Source organism: Lipophrys pholis (genome assembly GCF_963383615.2).
Source record: "Lipophrys pholis genome assembly, chromosome: 19".
In the NCBI taxonomy this organism is placed as follows: domain Eukaryota; kingdom Metazoa; phylum Chordata; class Actinopteri; order Blenniiformes; family Blenniidae; genus Lipophrys; species Lipophrys pholis.
The window spans coordinates 2,965,578-2,981,053 of NC_137647.1; the positions used below are offsets into that span (position 1 = coordinate 2,965,578).

The 15,476-nt window shown below is 44.1% G+C and overlaps 1 protein-coding gene across 1 annotated transcript; it reads left to right on the forward strand.

Moving 5' to 3' along the window:
- The first annotated feature begins 351 nt into the window (after positions 1-351).
- Positions 352-15,476, forward strand: tbc1d10b (TBC1 domain family, member 10b). The gene is made up of 10 exons (XM_080487115.1): positions 352-812; positions 2,749-3,705; positions 5,673-5,772; positions 5,877-5,984; positions 7,631-7,737; positions 8,679-8,793; positions 11,054-11,119; positions 11,225-11,414; positions 11,689-11,843; positions 12,067-15,476. Exons 2-10 carry the CDS (start codon positions 2,768-2,770, stop codon positions 12,967-12,969), a joined length of 2,682 nt encoding a protein of 893 aa, XP_080343241.1. The 5' UTR covers positions 352-812; positions 2,749-2,767; the 3' UTR covers positions 12,970-15,476.

Sequence of the window (15,476 nt, forward strand, 5' to 3'; positions counted from 1 at the left end):
GTAGGGAAGTAAACAGTTTGAATGAAAGTAAATACAAGTAATCAGATATAATACATGTACCAATATAGAACGTAACTGACATCTTTACTCTTTTAAAAGTAATTCTTCTTAGCAGAGATGTCACAATTGATAAAAGCTGTTTGTTTTTATATTACTACCTATCAGGTAAAATACATGCAATTATATAACATTTTTGTAACCCTTTTATCAATTACTTTACTTGTAATTCCAATATAATAGGTTTTTTTTAAGTGTATTCAAAATGAGTAATAATACAGCTGTACTTTATCAAAGTAACTGAGTATCTATAGGGAGTTTCCTGTACGTGAGCGTGCTCGACGACATTGACGCGAGCGCGCACGCAGCTGTCAGGAGGAAATGCGGGCTGTGCGGACTGTGTGTGCTGGATGCTCCTGAGCCGCCTTGCGTGGATAAACTACCGCAGACGAAGCTTCAGTTTGAGAATGAAAGGCTGCCTGGGTGTGTTTTGGATGCTCGAAGCGGCTCCGCGTGTCTCTGTGAGATAACGGAAACGTTTAGCCGGGAGCGCTAATGCTAACGAGGCTAACAGCCGCTTGCCGCTAACTTAGCCCGCTAGCTCGCTGCTCTTCCAGGACGTCTGCTGCTCCGGTTTCTCCTTCCAGCCCCCCCCCCGCGTTCCACCGTCTCAACTCCGGGGGCTTGACTTTTTTTTTCGCCCCGCCACTCTCAAACGGAGGCGGTAACGGAACCGGAGCTGTGGCGGGGGAACGCGCCGACAGGAACCCCCTGGCTCTCCAGGCGGACGGATATCAGTGACACGCCGGTCGTGGGTGAGTCAGAGCGGAGTTGAAGTTGTCGTTGACCGGGGCAGCGGGGGTGGACAAGGCCGTGGACCGGGCTTGTCCAGGGCCTGACAGGCTGGAGAGGGGAGGGAGGAAGAGAACGAACGAGGGAGGGAGGGAGGGAGGGCGTGAGGGAGGGTAGCGGCTATTAGCTGTTAGTAAACCGCTGCTCCTTGTGGGCTGAATCGGGAAGTTGAGCCGAGGCCTCTGGGGAGGATACGGTGTTATTAGCTGTTAGCATGCAGCCGAGCGCACACATTCACACCGAGCTGCTACATCAGCGAAATCCTGGATCGCCGTGCCTGTCTTTTGTTGGTAAATACCGATGGAATGATACTGCAAGGGAGGGGAACTGCCACCGCCACACTGTCCACAACAAACGGAGCTCTGTTAACCAGTATGCAGGTCAAAGAACATCACATTAAAACCAACTCGAACCCATTTGTTTGATGTATGAAGTTCCTGAATTACTCTCACACACTTCTGTCATGATCTGCAGCAGAAGAGGAAATAATGGAGCCCGATGCATCGTTTACTGTATGTGGCTGTGTGTTCATTCATTATCTCAAACTCAATTACAGCTAATCTGTTAGGGCTTTGAGTTTGCTTTTTGTTTTTTTCGAGAATTGCATATTAGAATGTGTACATCAATTTCACTTCTTTGATACCACTCCTGAAAATACTACACACTCGGCTTGTATATTGTTTACCTATCTTGCATTATTTTCTTTTGCACAATGCTTTTCGGTTTGCATTCTCTGTGGACGGCACAGAAATAATCCGTTTTCTGAGTGCATATAGCAATAAACTTGAACTTGATATTTTGTGTAAACTGATCAACTATAAAAAGTGTAGACATGTTGGTTTGTCATTGAGAATAACATCAAAAACTAAGCTCTGAAGAGACTGTGTGTTTCCAGTATCGCTTATGGGTCTTCTTCACTGACTTCCGACAGAAGTTCACTGAATCTGTAACATTTACAGCAGATTTATCTGGCATTCAGATTACTAAGGGATCATGTGAACTCTATAATGTGTTATGTTTTATCTGATAATGATCAACCATGAGCTCACAGCTTGATTTCTCCTCCATACTCCACTCCTTTTGTGCATGTACACCATTAATCAAGTATTTTTCATTCTATTCTATCTGAGCATGTATTGGGGAAAAAAACAGAAGTTGTATAGTAACAGGTCAAGCCAGAAAAAAAATAAGACAAACATGACGTGTAGCGGCCAGAAAGTAAATGAAGACAAGTCTTGAGTGAAAAGAAGAATTACATGTCAAATGGGTGGAAGAACCCACAGGCCAAAAGATCTAAAGATCAAAATCTAATGGATTAAATGAACAAAGTTTGAATATTTTGTGACTGAAAAATGTAAACCAGAGTTTTCTATTATCAGATTTGTAAGTTGCATGTAAATGTGTTGCATCAGATTATTCCCATCATCTGATATTTACGGTCATGTGAACGGCCTCAGTGTCGTTCAAACAGCAGTTGTTGGGTGTTTTAAATGCTTAAAAACTTCCTCCTGAAGTTGGAAGTTGTTGTCATTTGTGTTTGCGCCTGTTGGCGGAAGTTGCACCTGCTCAGGTTAGCGTTTGTACACATCAGTAACAGTATAATGTACTCTGCCAAGCAAAATCCAATATTCACATATACTGAGTGTGTGTAAATAAGCAAGTTGTTTCCATATATTAGGTTGTAAACATTTTTGAGATGGCAGTGTTTTTAACATATTTTAAACTATGTCTTCATCTGCTTAATCACACTTGGGAAGATATCACAATCATCTTATATTAGTGTTTAAAAGGGGAAAATGCAGTAATTTCCTGTCAGCTGCAGATTTTGTTTGTTGTTGCGGTCAAGTGGCTCTTTGATGAGATTAAAAACTCACTTTTCTTATCTTTGTGTTTGCGAAGGAAAGATCTGAGTGGAGCCATGGCTGAGCTCTCCACCTTATCCCCATCGCCACCTGGACTGGGCGATCCTCACGCAGCTCCATCCATCCCTGCGTCCCCTGCACCGCTCCCTGCTTCCAGCAGCCCTGCTCCAGAGACAGCCAGGGAGATGCCTACTCCAAAGTCTTCCTTATACAATGACAAAGCCTTGACGGATTTGGCCTCCACTCCGCAGCCACCTCCAAGCCCTCCCAAACTCGCCGCTGAGCCTCCCGTCCCGTCGTTGGTACATCGAGCTGCTCCACAACTGGAGGAGTCAACGGGGAATGATACAGAGACTGGCGCTCATGTCATTAAGGAGACAACATTATGTGACACGGCTGCTGCAGAGCTCCAGAACACTGAGACCCTGAATACTGAGACCCCGGCACAGGCGAGTGAGCCGGCAGCTCTGGGCGAAGCACCTCAAGCGTCCTCCTCCACTGATGGAAATCCTACTCCTAACCTGTACCCCAGTGTGCATGTCTCCCAGAACCCAAACCCTGTCCCGGATGATGCTCCGGTGACGGCGGTCCAAACCCAAATCACTCCCTTGGCTGATCAGGAAAAACCTCAGCCGCCCCAACAAGCACAAAACCGTCAGAGCGACCCTCCTCCTGTGTCCCCAAAGCCTAATCTGGAAGCCTGGAAGGGAGAGCTGCCCCCAACCCCCACCAGGGTCGAGCACCCCAGCCCCCCGGTACTGCTGATCCATGAACCCCCCTTCTCCTGCCCGCTGCCTAACCCCAACCCCAGGCCGGCCCCCGACACACTCAGCTACCTGGAGTCGGCCAGCTTGATGTCGGGGACGTTGGAGTCTCTGTCCGGACTGGGAGAGGACGGCAGCTCAGTGGGCTCAGACTCCGAAATCAACGGCCTCACGGTCCGACGCACTGATAAATACGGCTTCCTGGGTGGGAATCAGTACAGTGACAGCGGGTAAGTTCAAGACCTCAGTTAGCCGTCTGGCACTCCTCCTTGTCGAAAAGAAAACGACATGAATGTTTTTGACATCAGCAGTAAAATCAGTAACGGTAATATCACCAAGATTTAAGTCAGCAACAACATTAACGTCCATGAAAAACAGCAGAAACAATGCTAACAACATCATCAATAACAGCATTAACATGAGCAACAACTAATGCATTAACATGAGCCATAATAATGTTAATGCCACAGAACAGTTTTAATTTTGGCCACAATGACAATAACAGCGATATCGGCAACAACATTGTCAGCTGCAGCAACAACAATACTTGGTAGTAAGTAAGTAATAGCTTCATTTATTTGCACCTTAAGATACAAACTTATTAAAAAAAAAAAAAAAAAAAAAGCAAAAATAAAGTTAAATGGACCTGTTAATGTTCTAATGACACTGTGAAACCTTTCAGTGTGTCTTTGGGAATGAGTGTGAAGACGAGCTTCGTCTCTTTGCATGTGTCTCCTCTGAGCATCATGTGAGGCTCCATTAGATCACGTACAGAGATTAATAATCTAAATGCTGCCCGACTATCTTCCTTTTTAACTCGCCATTTCGCGTCATCCAACCCAAGGAGATCCTCCCCTCCCCTGGACGTTTCCTGCCTTCCTCTTCGCCTCTGCCGCTCTATACATATCTGTCGTCCTTTATCTCCCCTTGGTCTGACTCAGATAATGCTGAGGGCGCTCAGTGACTCAATATGTACTGACTTTGTGTCTCTGTGCTATCGCCTCTCACTCCCATCTGCTCCGTTCCTCCCTCTTTCCTCTTTTCTGTCACTTTTCAGACCAGCTAATTGCCCTTCCACTCCTGAATAATTACATTTTTATTGATTGGTTGATATTGAGTCGTGGCAGTGTGTTCTGGTCACCGAGATGGATGGAGGAGTTCTTCAGCACATTGTGGTTAATACATGAGAAAAGAGGATGTAGTACTCTATTACGCTGATGTAGAGTCATAACATGAGTATATAAAGAAGATGTTCTTATCGCTTAAAAAACAGACTCCTCAAATCAAGGCACTGCAATCAATCCACGATGATAATGTTGCTCTTTTTCAAGCGGGAAGATGTTATTCAAAGAGATTCATTGACAAAACACTAAAAGTAATCGCTTATGTACACAAATCAATAAAGACTAAAAATGTGTATGAAAATGATGGTACAAAATATTATCAGCAGTAAAACTATGACTGGAAACCTCAACAGTGTGTGTGTGTGTGTGTGTGTGTGTGTGTGTGTGTGTGTGTGTGTGTGTGTCTCGAAATAGTCAAATTAGTTTTTATGAACCAGAACAACACAAATGAGATAACTTAACGTAAATGTACAAACGTTTTCACATTTAAAACGTGAGCATTATCTGCTGATAGAACAGAATATATTCCGTCATTGCCTCTCTGTTTGTAATCTGGTAAAATGCATGAAACTACAAGAATAGAAACCAGTCCTTCTTCATGCTTCGGTAAAAAAAAAAGCTCTAAAAATAGTCCTAACATGAATAAATAGTGCAGCTATAAATAGTAAAAAGAACAAGTCTGAGTCAAATCCACAGACAAAATCAAGATTGAGACGGATAAATATGCACACATAATTTATTTGGTAATGTTCTCGAGTTGGTGGTAGACAAGTGTGAAGCTTATTCCTTTTCTTTAATGTTTCTATTTAGATGTTGTACGTTTTTGTGTATTTAACTCCAGTGAAGTATTTAGTTATATTTGTAGGTCTTCTGTCTCGTCTTTTTCTGTCTGTGTTTCCACAGTTTGTCGTTTTCTCCCTATTTCTGTCTGTTTTATCTTTTTCTGCCCGTCTTTCCATCTTTCTTTTTGTCATTTTCTGTCTCTTTCCATCTTTCTTGTCCGTCTGTCTCCCTCCTATTTTTACGATAGCGTTACTATCGCTAGTTTTCATTTTCATTGCTGATTGTTGCAGTGATAAGGACGTGCGAGTTGAAGTTGCCCGACAGAGGGAGATGAAATGGCTCGACATGTTCGCTAACTGGGACAAGTGGGTCAAACATCGTTTCCAGAAGGTACGCTGCCCCGGCCTCGCGGCAGGATCTGTGTGATCTGTTTGAATCCTGCGAGAGGCGGACGGCGTCTTCAGCTGCTTGTCCGTCTGCGTGTGTGTTTCCAGGTGAAGTTACGCTGTCGGAAGGGCGTCCCGTCTTCTCTCAGAGCCAAAGCATGGCAGCTGCTGTCGAACAGCCAGGATCTTCTACTGGCCAACCCGGGAAAATTCGAGGTATCACTGTCACTGGCACTGATGTCACCGCACCTCAGAAAGCTTGTCCGTTGGATTTACACCGTCTTGGTATTCGCTTCAAGTAAAAACGAGTGTTGCCTTGCTGCTCTTAAATCTCTTCTTTTTTTTTTAGTGTTTAATACAATTTGAAATGACGACAATCCGATCACTAGTTTTTCACTGAACTAATCCATCTAGTCCTAAACTGGCGTCCGTGAACATAATTTGATATCTGTCCCGCGTAGTTGCATTAAGTCCTGCGGTGGTTTAGCCTTCGAGGTCAAGGTCCTACCGTTGAGTTACACGATCTTGTTAACCGATACAACGGCGACTATGTGCCACTGTATTTCCCCCCCATCAGTGGCTCAGAATTCACGCAGTCTTTGGTTGTTATGATCTTTTTTGGGGGGAACATTTTATGATTTGTGGCTCCAAATCATAAGATCGGGTCCTGAAATCACAAGAATTCCCAAGTCTCAGGGTAAACGATGTCCAATTAGCCTGAGTGTGCCGAGCATTGCGAGTAGCAGCAGAAGCAGCCTCGGTCGTGTGCAGGTTAATATCCAAATACTTGAGTTTAATGAGCTTGATCTTTGATCCCGTGCAGTTTTTCTTTTTTCCCCCCTGACATGACCTCCACGCTGCTTTGTTTTCTGCTGTCTTGACGGCTCTGCAGCGCCGACTCGTGGCAGACAGCTGCATGACAGTTGGTCAGCTACGACTAAAATTTGTTGTGCCAACTGGCAGATATTTATTGCGCCCATCCTTTGTGTCCTTCACAAGTGGAATCTTTGAAGTATTTATTATGATTGAACAATGAGATGCTGCCGACAGCGCGAATGAATAGAATGAAAATACACGCGAGTCGATGTGGAGGTTGTGACTTTTCCTGCCTGGAGATAGAAACTGTTTATAGTCATTGGGTTTTTTTTTTTAAGAGGCTTTTTCATTAGCTATTTGAATCAATGGAGCCGGACGAGATTTCATTGGGGAGAGTTAAAAGCCGCCACGTGTCCTCGTTCTAATCACCGCCACTGTGATCCTCAGAGCCCCCAAACCCCCGAACGCTCCTCTGGCGCCACATAGGCTCAATGCAGAGGACAAATTTCACTCTTCTTTTGTTTTAGTCGTCAAATTGCCTGTAAATTTAAATGTATTCTTGAACTGTATTTTGTTAAAGAGACTTTTCTTTTTGTTTCTAATTGCATCTGTTTTGATTTGCGAGCAGTTTATGAGCACGGCTGACTCATTTTGGATTTGACTACAAAGTGGCTGAGTGGGGCAATTTGAGCTTGAGGGGTGCTGTGGGCTCGGGGGGGGCAAACCTGGTGAGCCGTAAGCTTCTTATCAGGACCTGTAATCCCGCCTGTCAGGGCGCTGCCTGTGTATCCACGCTGCAGGGTCGGGCCTGCACTGAGCCCGGGGCTCAACGGTTCACTCGCTATTGTTCTCCTTTTTATCTGAGCAAGAATTTCTCTCCTGGTTCATATGTTGATGCATTGTTTAGTCTCGCAAATGTCATTTCGGAAAGGGCTTTGCAGTTTAATCTCACTGTAATTGTTTTTTTTTTTTTTTTTTTTTTTACTGGTATGAAATTTGACTCCACAAGTGTTTATAAAATGTGCATCTGACTTGATTCCCTGCAGGAGCTGGAGAGAGAGCCGGGGGAGGCCAAGTGGCTCGACATTATAGAGAAGGATCTCCACAGGCAGTTCCCCTTTCATGAGATGTTTGCAGCTCGTGGTGGCCACGGGTAAAAATACTCAACAAAAACACACACAAACACTTTTATACTAGAATAAATGTGACGGATATCATGGATACCATCAAAAAATTATGTTTGCCATCTCAAAACATTGCTTTAATCAAGGAGACAAATTGAGAAATAGTCCACTGAGATCAAATATTATTATTTTGAAGACAAGTTTTTTTTTTAATTATACATACCTTCATTATTAATTAATGACATATTTACTTTGTTTAAATCTCAAGTTCATCTGCATCAGCTTGAAAACTGCGATTACTTGCGCATATCTGCCACTGCGGGATTCAAGGGAATCAGGCCCCGTTTACACGACAACGTTTTCAAGTGAAAAAGCAAAACTTTCTTTGAGTTTTGGGTGTCGGTTTACACGGTGCTCGGAGCCACTGAAAAGGTACTTTTTGTAAACGGCGACCAAAGTGGATACGGAGGGAACGCTGCAACTGCACATGCTCAATAGATAGACAGTAACAACAATGTTCACCTCCAGAGTGGCATGACTCCCAGTCCATATTCTGTAATAACAGTCCAACTTGTCCGTGTTCTCCCATTGTTAATGTTTACAGTGTGTTTTTCTCTGCACACACGTGTGTGTGTGTGTGTGTGTGTGTGGTTTCATTACAAAAACAAGCAACGACACCCACCAGTAACCCAACATGAAAACTCAATCATTTTCAGCGTTTTCGCTGTTTCCTTGTAGAGAGACGTCGTTTTCAAAACGTTGCCATGTGAATGCAAAACATTTCTGAAACTAAAATGCAAAATCAATGTGTTTTCACTCAAAACGTTGTCGGGGGCCATAATATTGCTACAGTAATCAAATGCAGCCCTCAAAAAGGGCTTTTACCATTCAGCGTAACAGTTTGGATTCATTTCATGGATGCGAAATTTCTTGGTTGTTCAGTGGATGATTTTATTTCCTTTTTCTCCAGACAACAAGATCTGTACCGAATCCTGAAGGCCTACACCATCTACAAGCCTGATGAAGGTTACTGCCAGGCCCAGGCTCCGGTGGCTGCTGTGCTGCTTATGCATATGCCTGCTGAGGTGAGATTCAAAGCACCTGAGTATTTATATGAAGCTTATAACAACTTTATAACCACATAGAGTCATGGTGATACTCTGCACTATGGTTGAGTCAACTTACGTCACAATTCAACCAAAAGTACCTGGAACCTTCAGGTCAAGGAACTAAAAAGGTTTGTGTGTGTGTGTCTGTTGTTTTCCACTACGGCTTAAAGTCCCAGGAATATTCTGCCGGTCCAGCTGATGACGTAGGGAAAAGTATTCACACATCGATGAGAAGACTGAATATATAAAAGCCACACAGACGCTGGCGTCCTCCTTTTAAAAGACTGTAAACATGGAGACGGTTGAACCTGTGCTGTTTTAGATCCAACTTTATTGCATTCAGCCCTTCATTTCATCAAAGCACAACAGGAAGAAAAATGGCACATAACTGAAGAATCTTTGTTTCTTTATTAAATATGGCGCTTAAAATGGAACACAGTGAGCAGTGGTCCAATCCCTCCCCTGAACCTTTCCATTGTCTTACCCTCAACTAAATGTGGCCCCGCGATACGAGCAGTCAAATCACACAAAGTTCCTGCGATCCTGGGAAAAGTTCCTACGGTTGAACTGCAGCTTTAGAGACATTTACGATCAGTTATTTTCATTAAATTCGTCACCATAATTCTCATTCGCTCTTGTGGTAGAACGTCGTCGTCGTCTAATTTGACCCTCTCAGAGTGAGGAGGATTATTTTTGCGGTCTTCAAAGATCAAAGAATAAATACATTTAACGACCTTCAGTTTCCTGATACCTTAATTAAACCCAGCAGACTTTCATCCCGGAGCATGCGTCACATTAAGCTCGTCTTCACACCCGCAGTGCCAGAACAAAGCACCAGCAGGATGAAGAGTTAATGTCAGTGAGTCACATTTTACAAGCTTTGTTTATTTTAACGAGCCCACGCTTTGCTTAGAGAATCATCTTCATGTTTTTGTTCCAGTTTCGGTCTCTTTTGTGTTTTTAGCTCTCTTCTCGCGCATTTTTCAAGAGAGAGCACAACGAATGAGAGTGGGCCGAGTGAGAAACACCAACTTCTTATATTTCCCCAAAACACAAGAGACAAGTGTATTTAGCCATGTCCTCGTCTACTTCTGTTATTTTCAATCAGTGTGCAATGCTCGTATAATTCAATTACATTTTTATTTTTATTTTTATTTTTATTTTTATTTTTATTTTTATTTTTATTTTTATTTTTATTTTTATTTTCATTTTCATTTTCATTTTTATTTTTTTAATTTTATTTTTATTTAATTTTATTTAATTTTATTTATTTTTATTTTATTTTATTTTATTTTATTTTATTTTATTTTGATTTATTTTGATGTATTTTATTTTATTTTATTTTATTGCTGTTAGAGACAGGAAACTGTAAGGAAACATACAACTTGGCTTCAAATCACAATTTCTTTTGTGTGTATGTTGCTTGGGTGTTGCACACTTAACACACTTAATTCGCTGCTAAATTCGTCCAGTTTCCCTGCAATAAACCAAGTTATGAGCATTTGGCACTTTTTGTTGGTCTCATAACAGAAGAATCTGTTGAAACGCAGCGTCTCTTCCCAGTCCAGCATCGATGTTTGTCTTCAGACGTTCTAAAAGAAGTGCAGAAGCTGCCGGATGAAAACCAGACTTACTGAAAGCCGTTTTCTCACACTTCCTAATTTGTAGAGACGAGTTTGAGAAATCTGTGCGACTGTTAAAAAAAAAAAAAAAAATGTGTGCTTGTTCCCAACATGTTCACAGTTGTAGAAACAAACTCATGTTTGTGAAATAAAAACAACTGCAAAGGTTTTGGAGATATTTTCTTACATCTGCTTTTAAAAAGAATCAAGGTGTGTTTTGCGTGGGCGTGTGGTGAAGCTGCAGCAATTCAAAAGTCAACATGTGGAAAATATGATCAGATTAGGTACACATGGATCAAGATCATATACACACAATGTACGTTGACATGGAGTTAGAGTTGGAGTTAAAAAAAATAAAAATCGGATTACGCATCCAAAACACATTGGATGCTTTTACTGTGAAATTTGACACAGGAGCTGATGGAGAAAGACGGTGTCAAAGTAATAGAGCCATTAAAGAATTAATGAAATTCTGAGAATCGACAGAGACATGTAAACAATCACTGGTGAAGAACTGGAATGTAAAAACAAATTCCAGTCCAACATATATTTTTGCACGGTAACGGCAAGCATTTCTTTTTATGAGGAATAAAAATGTCTCTTGTGTCTCACAGCAAGCCTTCTGGTGCCTCGTCCAGATATGTGAGAAGTACCTTCCAGGTTACTACAGCGCTGGACTGGTGAGTGGATGAACAGACCGTCTTCTTCTTCTTCTTCTTCTTCTTCTTCTATTTTTAATTCTATGCGCCGCTTGTCTTTGTTGACCCGTCCTCTCGGCTCCTCAGGAAGCCATCCAGCTGGACGGTGAGATCTTCTTCTCTCTGCTGCGGCGCACGTGTCCGATGGCGTACCGCCACCTGAAGAAGTTCAAGATTGACCCCATCCTCTACATGACGGAGTGGTTCATGTGCATCTTCTCTCGGACCTTACCCTGGTCCAGCGTGCTGCGTGTGTGGGACATGTTCTTCTGTGAAGGTAGTCCTCTATATCCAGACCAGAATGAAGGACGACTGAATATCGATAGAATAGATGGAGGCGTTTCAGGATTAACTTATTATATATATTAACTTTAACCTGAAGTGGTTTTATTTTGAAATGACTCGTACATTCTCAGATTCGCAGATGTGAAAGGACAAAATGATTCGTATTAACCCCAAGTTCAGGTCAACTGACTGAGTTTCTAAATGACGATCCTGACACGTGTTCTGAGTGTTTCCTGGTGTGTCCTGATCCACGTCTCTCATCTCAGGAGTGAAGATCGTGTTTCGTGTGGGCCTGGTGCTCCTGAAGCAGATGCTCGGTTCTGTGGATAAACTGCGGGAGCTTCAGGGGATGTACGAGACGATGGAGCGTCTCAGAAACATCTCCCCCGACATGATCAGAGAGGACGTGCTGGTACAAGAGGTGGGTGTGTGTGTGTGTGTTGGTGGACTCGAACGAATCCTGCTTTCTCAGAAACATCTCCCCCGACATGATCAGAGAGGACATGCTGGTACAAGAGGTGGGTGTGTGTGTGTGTGTTGGTGGACTCGAACGAATCCTGCTTCTGTTTTTACTCCGAGACGTGACTTCTGAGTCACTGCGTCCTGCTGCATGCGCCTCACTTCCCCTGTCTGCCCGCTCGCAGGTCAACGTGCTCCCGGTGACCGAGGCGCTGATCGAGCGGGAGTGCAGCGTCCAGGTGAGGAAGTGGCGGGAGTCCAGAGGGGAGCTGACTCACCAGCCGGGCCGCCGGCTGCACGGTACGCGAGCCATCTTCGAGTACAAGCGCCGCGCCGCCTCCATCAGCTCGGGCGGCAGCTTCTCCTTCCTGGGGAGCTCCATCCCGCCGCCGGGGCCCCTGAGGGCCTCGTCCAGTCTGCTCTCGCTGCCCGGCTTCCGCAAGTCCAAGGTTCCTTTCCACTCCCAGACCAAGAAGGGCTCCTTCTCGGGCCCGTCGGGGGCAGAGGGCCTGCCGCCCCGCTCCCCGCCCGCGCTGGCGTCCGGCCCCATTCGGGGGCACAACCACAAGCCGCCGATCCCCCCGGGGGCCGGCCAGCGGGCGCTCGTCCAGAGCCCGCTGGCCGGGAGCGCGGCCGCGCCGCCTTGCGGACCCGCCGACGCCATGGAGGTCTCCTCGCCCCCGCCCCCGCCCATGCCCCCCAGCACGCTGTCCCCCTCCCCCGTCATCGTCTCCGAGCACATCACCCCCACCATCCCCTCTCCCACCGCCAACAACGCCCCGCTGGTGCCGTGTCCAGACCCGAAGAAGGAGGCGCCGCCGCCAGGCGACGCCCCCAACGTGGAGGAGGAAGGAAAGAAGAAGAAGAAGAGCAAAGAAGACAAGAGGAAGGAGAAGGAGGACGAGAAGAAGAAGCAGAAGGATAAGAAGGAAAAGGAGAAGGCCGAGAAAGAGAGGCTCAGGAAGGAGAAGGAGCGGCTAGAAAAAGAAAAGAAGAAAGGATCCAAGAAGAAAGACAGAGGAGGAGGAGGAGGAGGAGGAGAGGCTGAGGACAAAAATGGAGCCACAGCAGCGAAAGATTCGGCCTAGTTTTCATTCCAGGATCTTGAAAAGAAAAATAGGTCAGGGGAGCAGCAGACCCCCCAGAAACAGAAGGACTCATTGATTTAAAACGAAATGGGAGGATTCCTGTGTCACACATCATGTTGAAGACTCAAGACCTGGTGGAGAAAAACTGGATCACGTTTTTAAAAGCACCTCGGAGGCTTTCAGCCTCGAGCTCGACGCTTCTCTTTGTTTCCACTGAGTTTTATTTAAATGGGACGTTTTTCCTTTTTCAACTGGAGCGCCAGGCTGTGGATCGCAGTCCTCTTCTTTTAGTTTATTTTTTTTTTAATTCTCTTCTTTAATTTTAATCAACTTGCTTGTTTGTTTTTTTTTTTTTTTTTTTGAAGAAATAAATCGACCGTAGTTATTGTCGACGCGAGCGTTCTGCAGAATTAGACGTGGTGCCATGGGTGGTGTAAATACGTCGACCATAGGATCCCGTTAACACTCCTTACCTGGGAGGAGGAGTCATCTCAAAACAACCGGCACTGAAGACGAAAACCGTAGTAATGTGGTTGAGGATGTATTTATTGTCATGTTAAGTGTTGTGAGTGAGTGTGTGCCTTAGTAGCTGTAGTTGAAATGTTAACGTTTAATGTGTGGCCTCCGAGTTCCTAGACACAGACGGAACGGAGGAAACTAAACTGTGGCAGCAAGCGAAGGAGAATGACTCTCGTGTGTTTGTGAAGAGATTTTCCGAGAACGTACCGGTACATCTTGAAAAACCAAATAGAATATGATCGAACAAACGGAGCAGCATCATAAATCCATTCTAACTTTTTGGAGATGGACGCGTTTGGTTTGCGCCTACAAGGACCTGTAAATTTAGACTTTCATTTTTAGACTTTTAAGTAACCGCGGGTTTTCACTACCCTGAGTCTCGACTCGCAGGCTGAGCAAGCCTTCCAGTCGACTCTGAGGGTTAAAACAAAAACAAACCAATATGTTAAAATCCGGCCTTAAAAAGAGCCAGACAGTTTCCAGGCCCTTGTCTCAACACGCACACATCAAACACACGACTCTACAAGTCATTTCGCTCCGGTAGTAACCTCAATAATAAACAAACACAATGCAGCAGTTGTGAGTTCATGGATTTGGGAGCATGTTTTGTTTTTTTTGTTTGTTTTTTTTAGTTTTTAGTTTTTAGTCCAGCAGATCATCTGCCCTGGTTTGAAAAATTAGTATTACTTCATAGAACAAAAATAGAAATGTAATCGGTGTGAAGGTGTTTCGGTTCAGTCGCCCGACAAGAATGTGATCTGAAGTATCTTAAATGAAGGTTTGTTTTTTTTTGTTTGTTTTTGTTTTTTTGTTTGCACTTGTGATTTTGGTCACAGAGCGCCACTGAAGTCCTCCACTCGGGTTTTCGTGTTTCGACGTAGAAGCGTGTCTGATCAGGCGAGGACCTATAGGAAGCCACTCGACTGGAGGTGCCAATGTAGCATTAACCTCTGATCTCATGTATTTATGTACAAAGTGGTTAATTTAATCAAATATAGTATATTATGGATTATTATTATTCTTACTTTGGATCTGAGTATTTTTCTATGAGTGCGAGACGCCTGGTTGACTGGAACGATGGCGGCCGCGGCCGCAGGGGGATCATATGAAGTGGTTTTTTTGTTTTCTTTGCACGTCGAGTCCTCTGCATGTCTTTTGCTATTGTTTACCGTCATTGTTGGTTCGATCAACCGAACGAGTCTCCGGTCTTGCTGAAGTGCAGTATTAAAACTTTAAAGACGCGAGCGCGAAGGAAAATGAATCGAGAAACCAAACGGGCCTCCGGGAGAACAAACTTTTGACTTTAAAGGTGCATTATGTAACATTTGACAGTGACACTCTGGTGTTTGAGATTCGTTTTTTCACCCTGTTTGCCACCGCGAGCCGTGCTGGGCTCATTATTCTATTCTATCCAGAGCAGTAAAAAGTGAAGTACACCTGGTGAAGCACACAAAATGACTATTAATGCATCTCTGAGCACTTCTTACTGAACCTTTGAGCGTCAGCGGGGAGTTTTCCTGTTCTTTTGTCCACCTCTTTCTCTCCCACAGCCAGAAAACCCAAGTGACTCCAAAAATCACTTCATATAAATCACCCGGTCGTTTTCTACACCGCGGAGTATTTTGCAACCACCTCAAACTACCACAAACTGTTACATACTGCACCTTTAATCCATCCAGACGGATGATTTTTTTTGGGAGTGGAAGAAGTTCTTTGTACTGTAAAAAGGAAATAGATTGAACTTTGAACTGAAGATCTTAAGTGACGTCCGTTTTCACCGAGTTGCGTCGTAACATTCATGATGACTTCTGGACTAACTCCCTAATCTATTTACACTCAGTGTTTCTGTACTGTAACATATTTATGCATACATTGAAAAGGCACTGAGCCCCGTCAAGTATATAACGTGCCGGATAGTTTAGTGTAAAACCGTTTGATGGCAACGAAGGTAAAAAAAAAAAAAAAAAAACTAAACAAAAAAAAACAAC

Bases quoted from the DNA above. Each gene is read 5' to 3' on its own strand.
- tbc1d10b (XM_080487115.1), top strand. From the start codon at position 2,768: ATGGCTGAGCTCTCCACCTTATCCCCATCGCCACCTGGACTGGGCGAT. The intron at 3,706-5,672 runs GTAAGTTCAAGA...TGATTGTTGCAG, and splicing joins AATCAGTACAGTGACAGCGG to TGATAAGGACGTGCGAGTTG. The intron at 5,985-7,630 runs GTATCACTGTCA...GATTCCCTGCAG, and splicing joins CCAACCCGGGAAAATTCGAG to GAGCTGGAGAGAGAGCCGGG.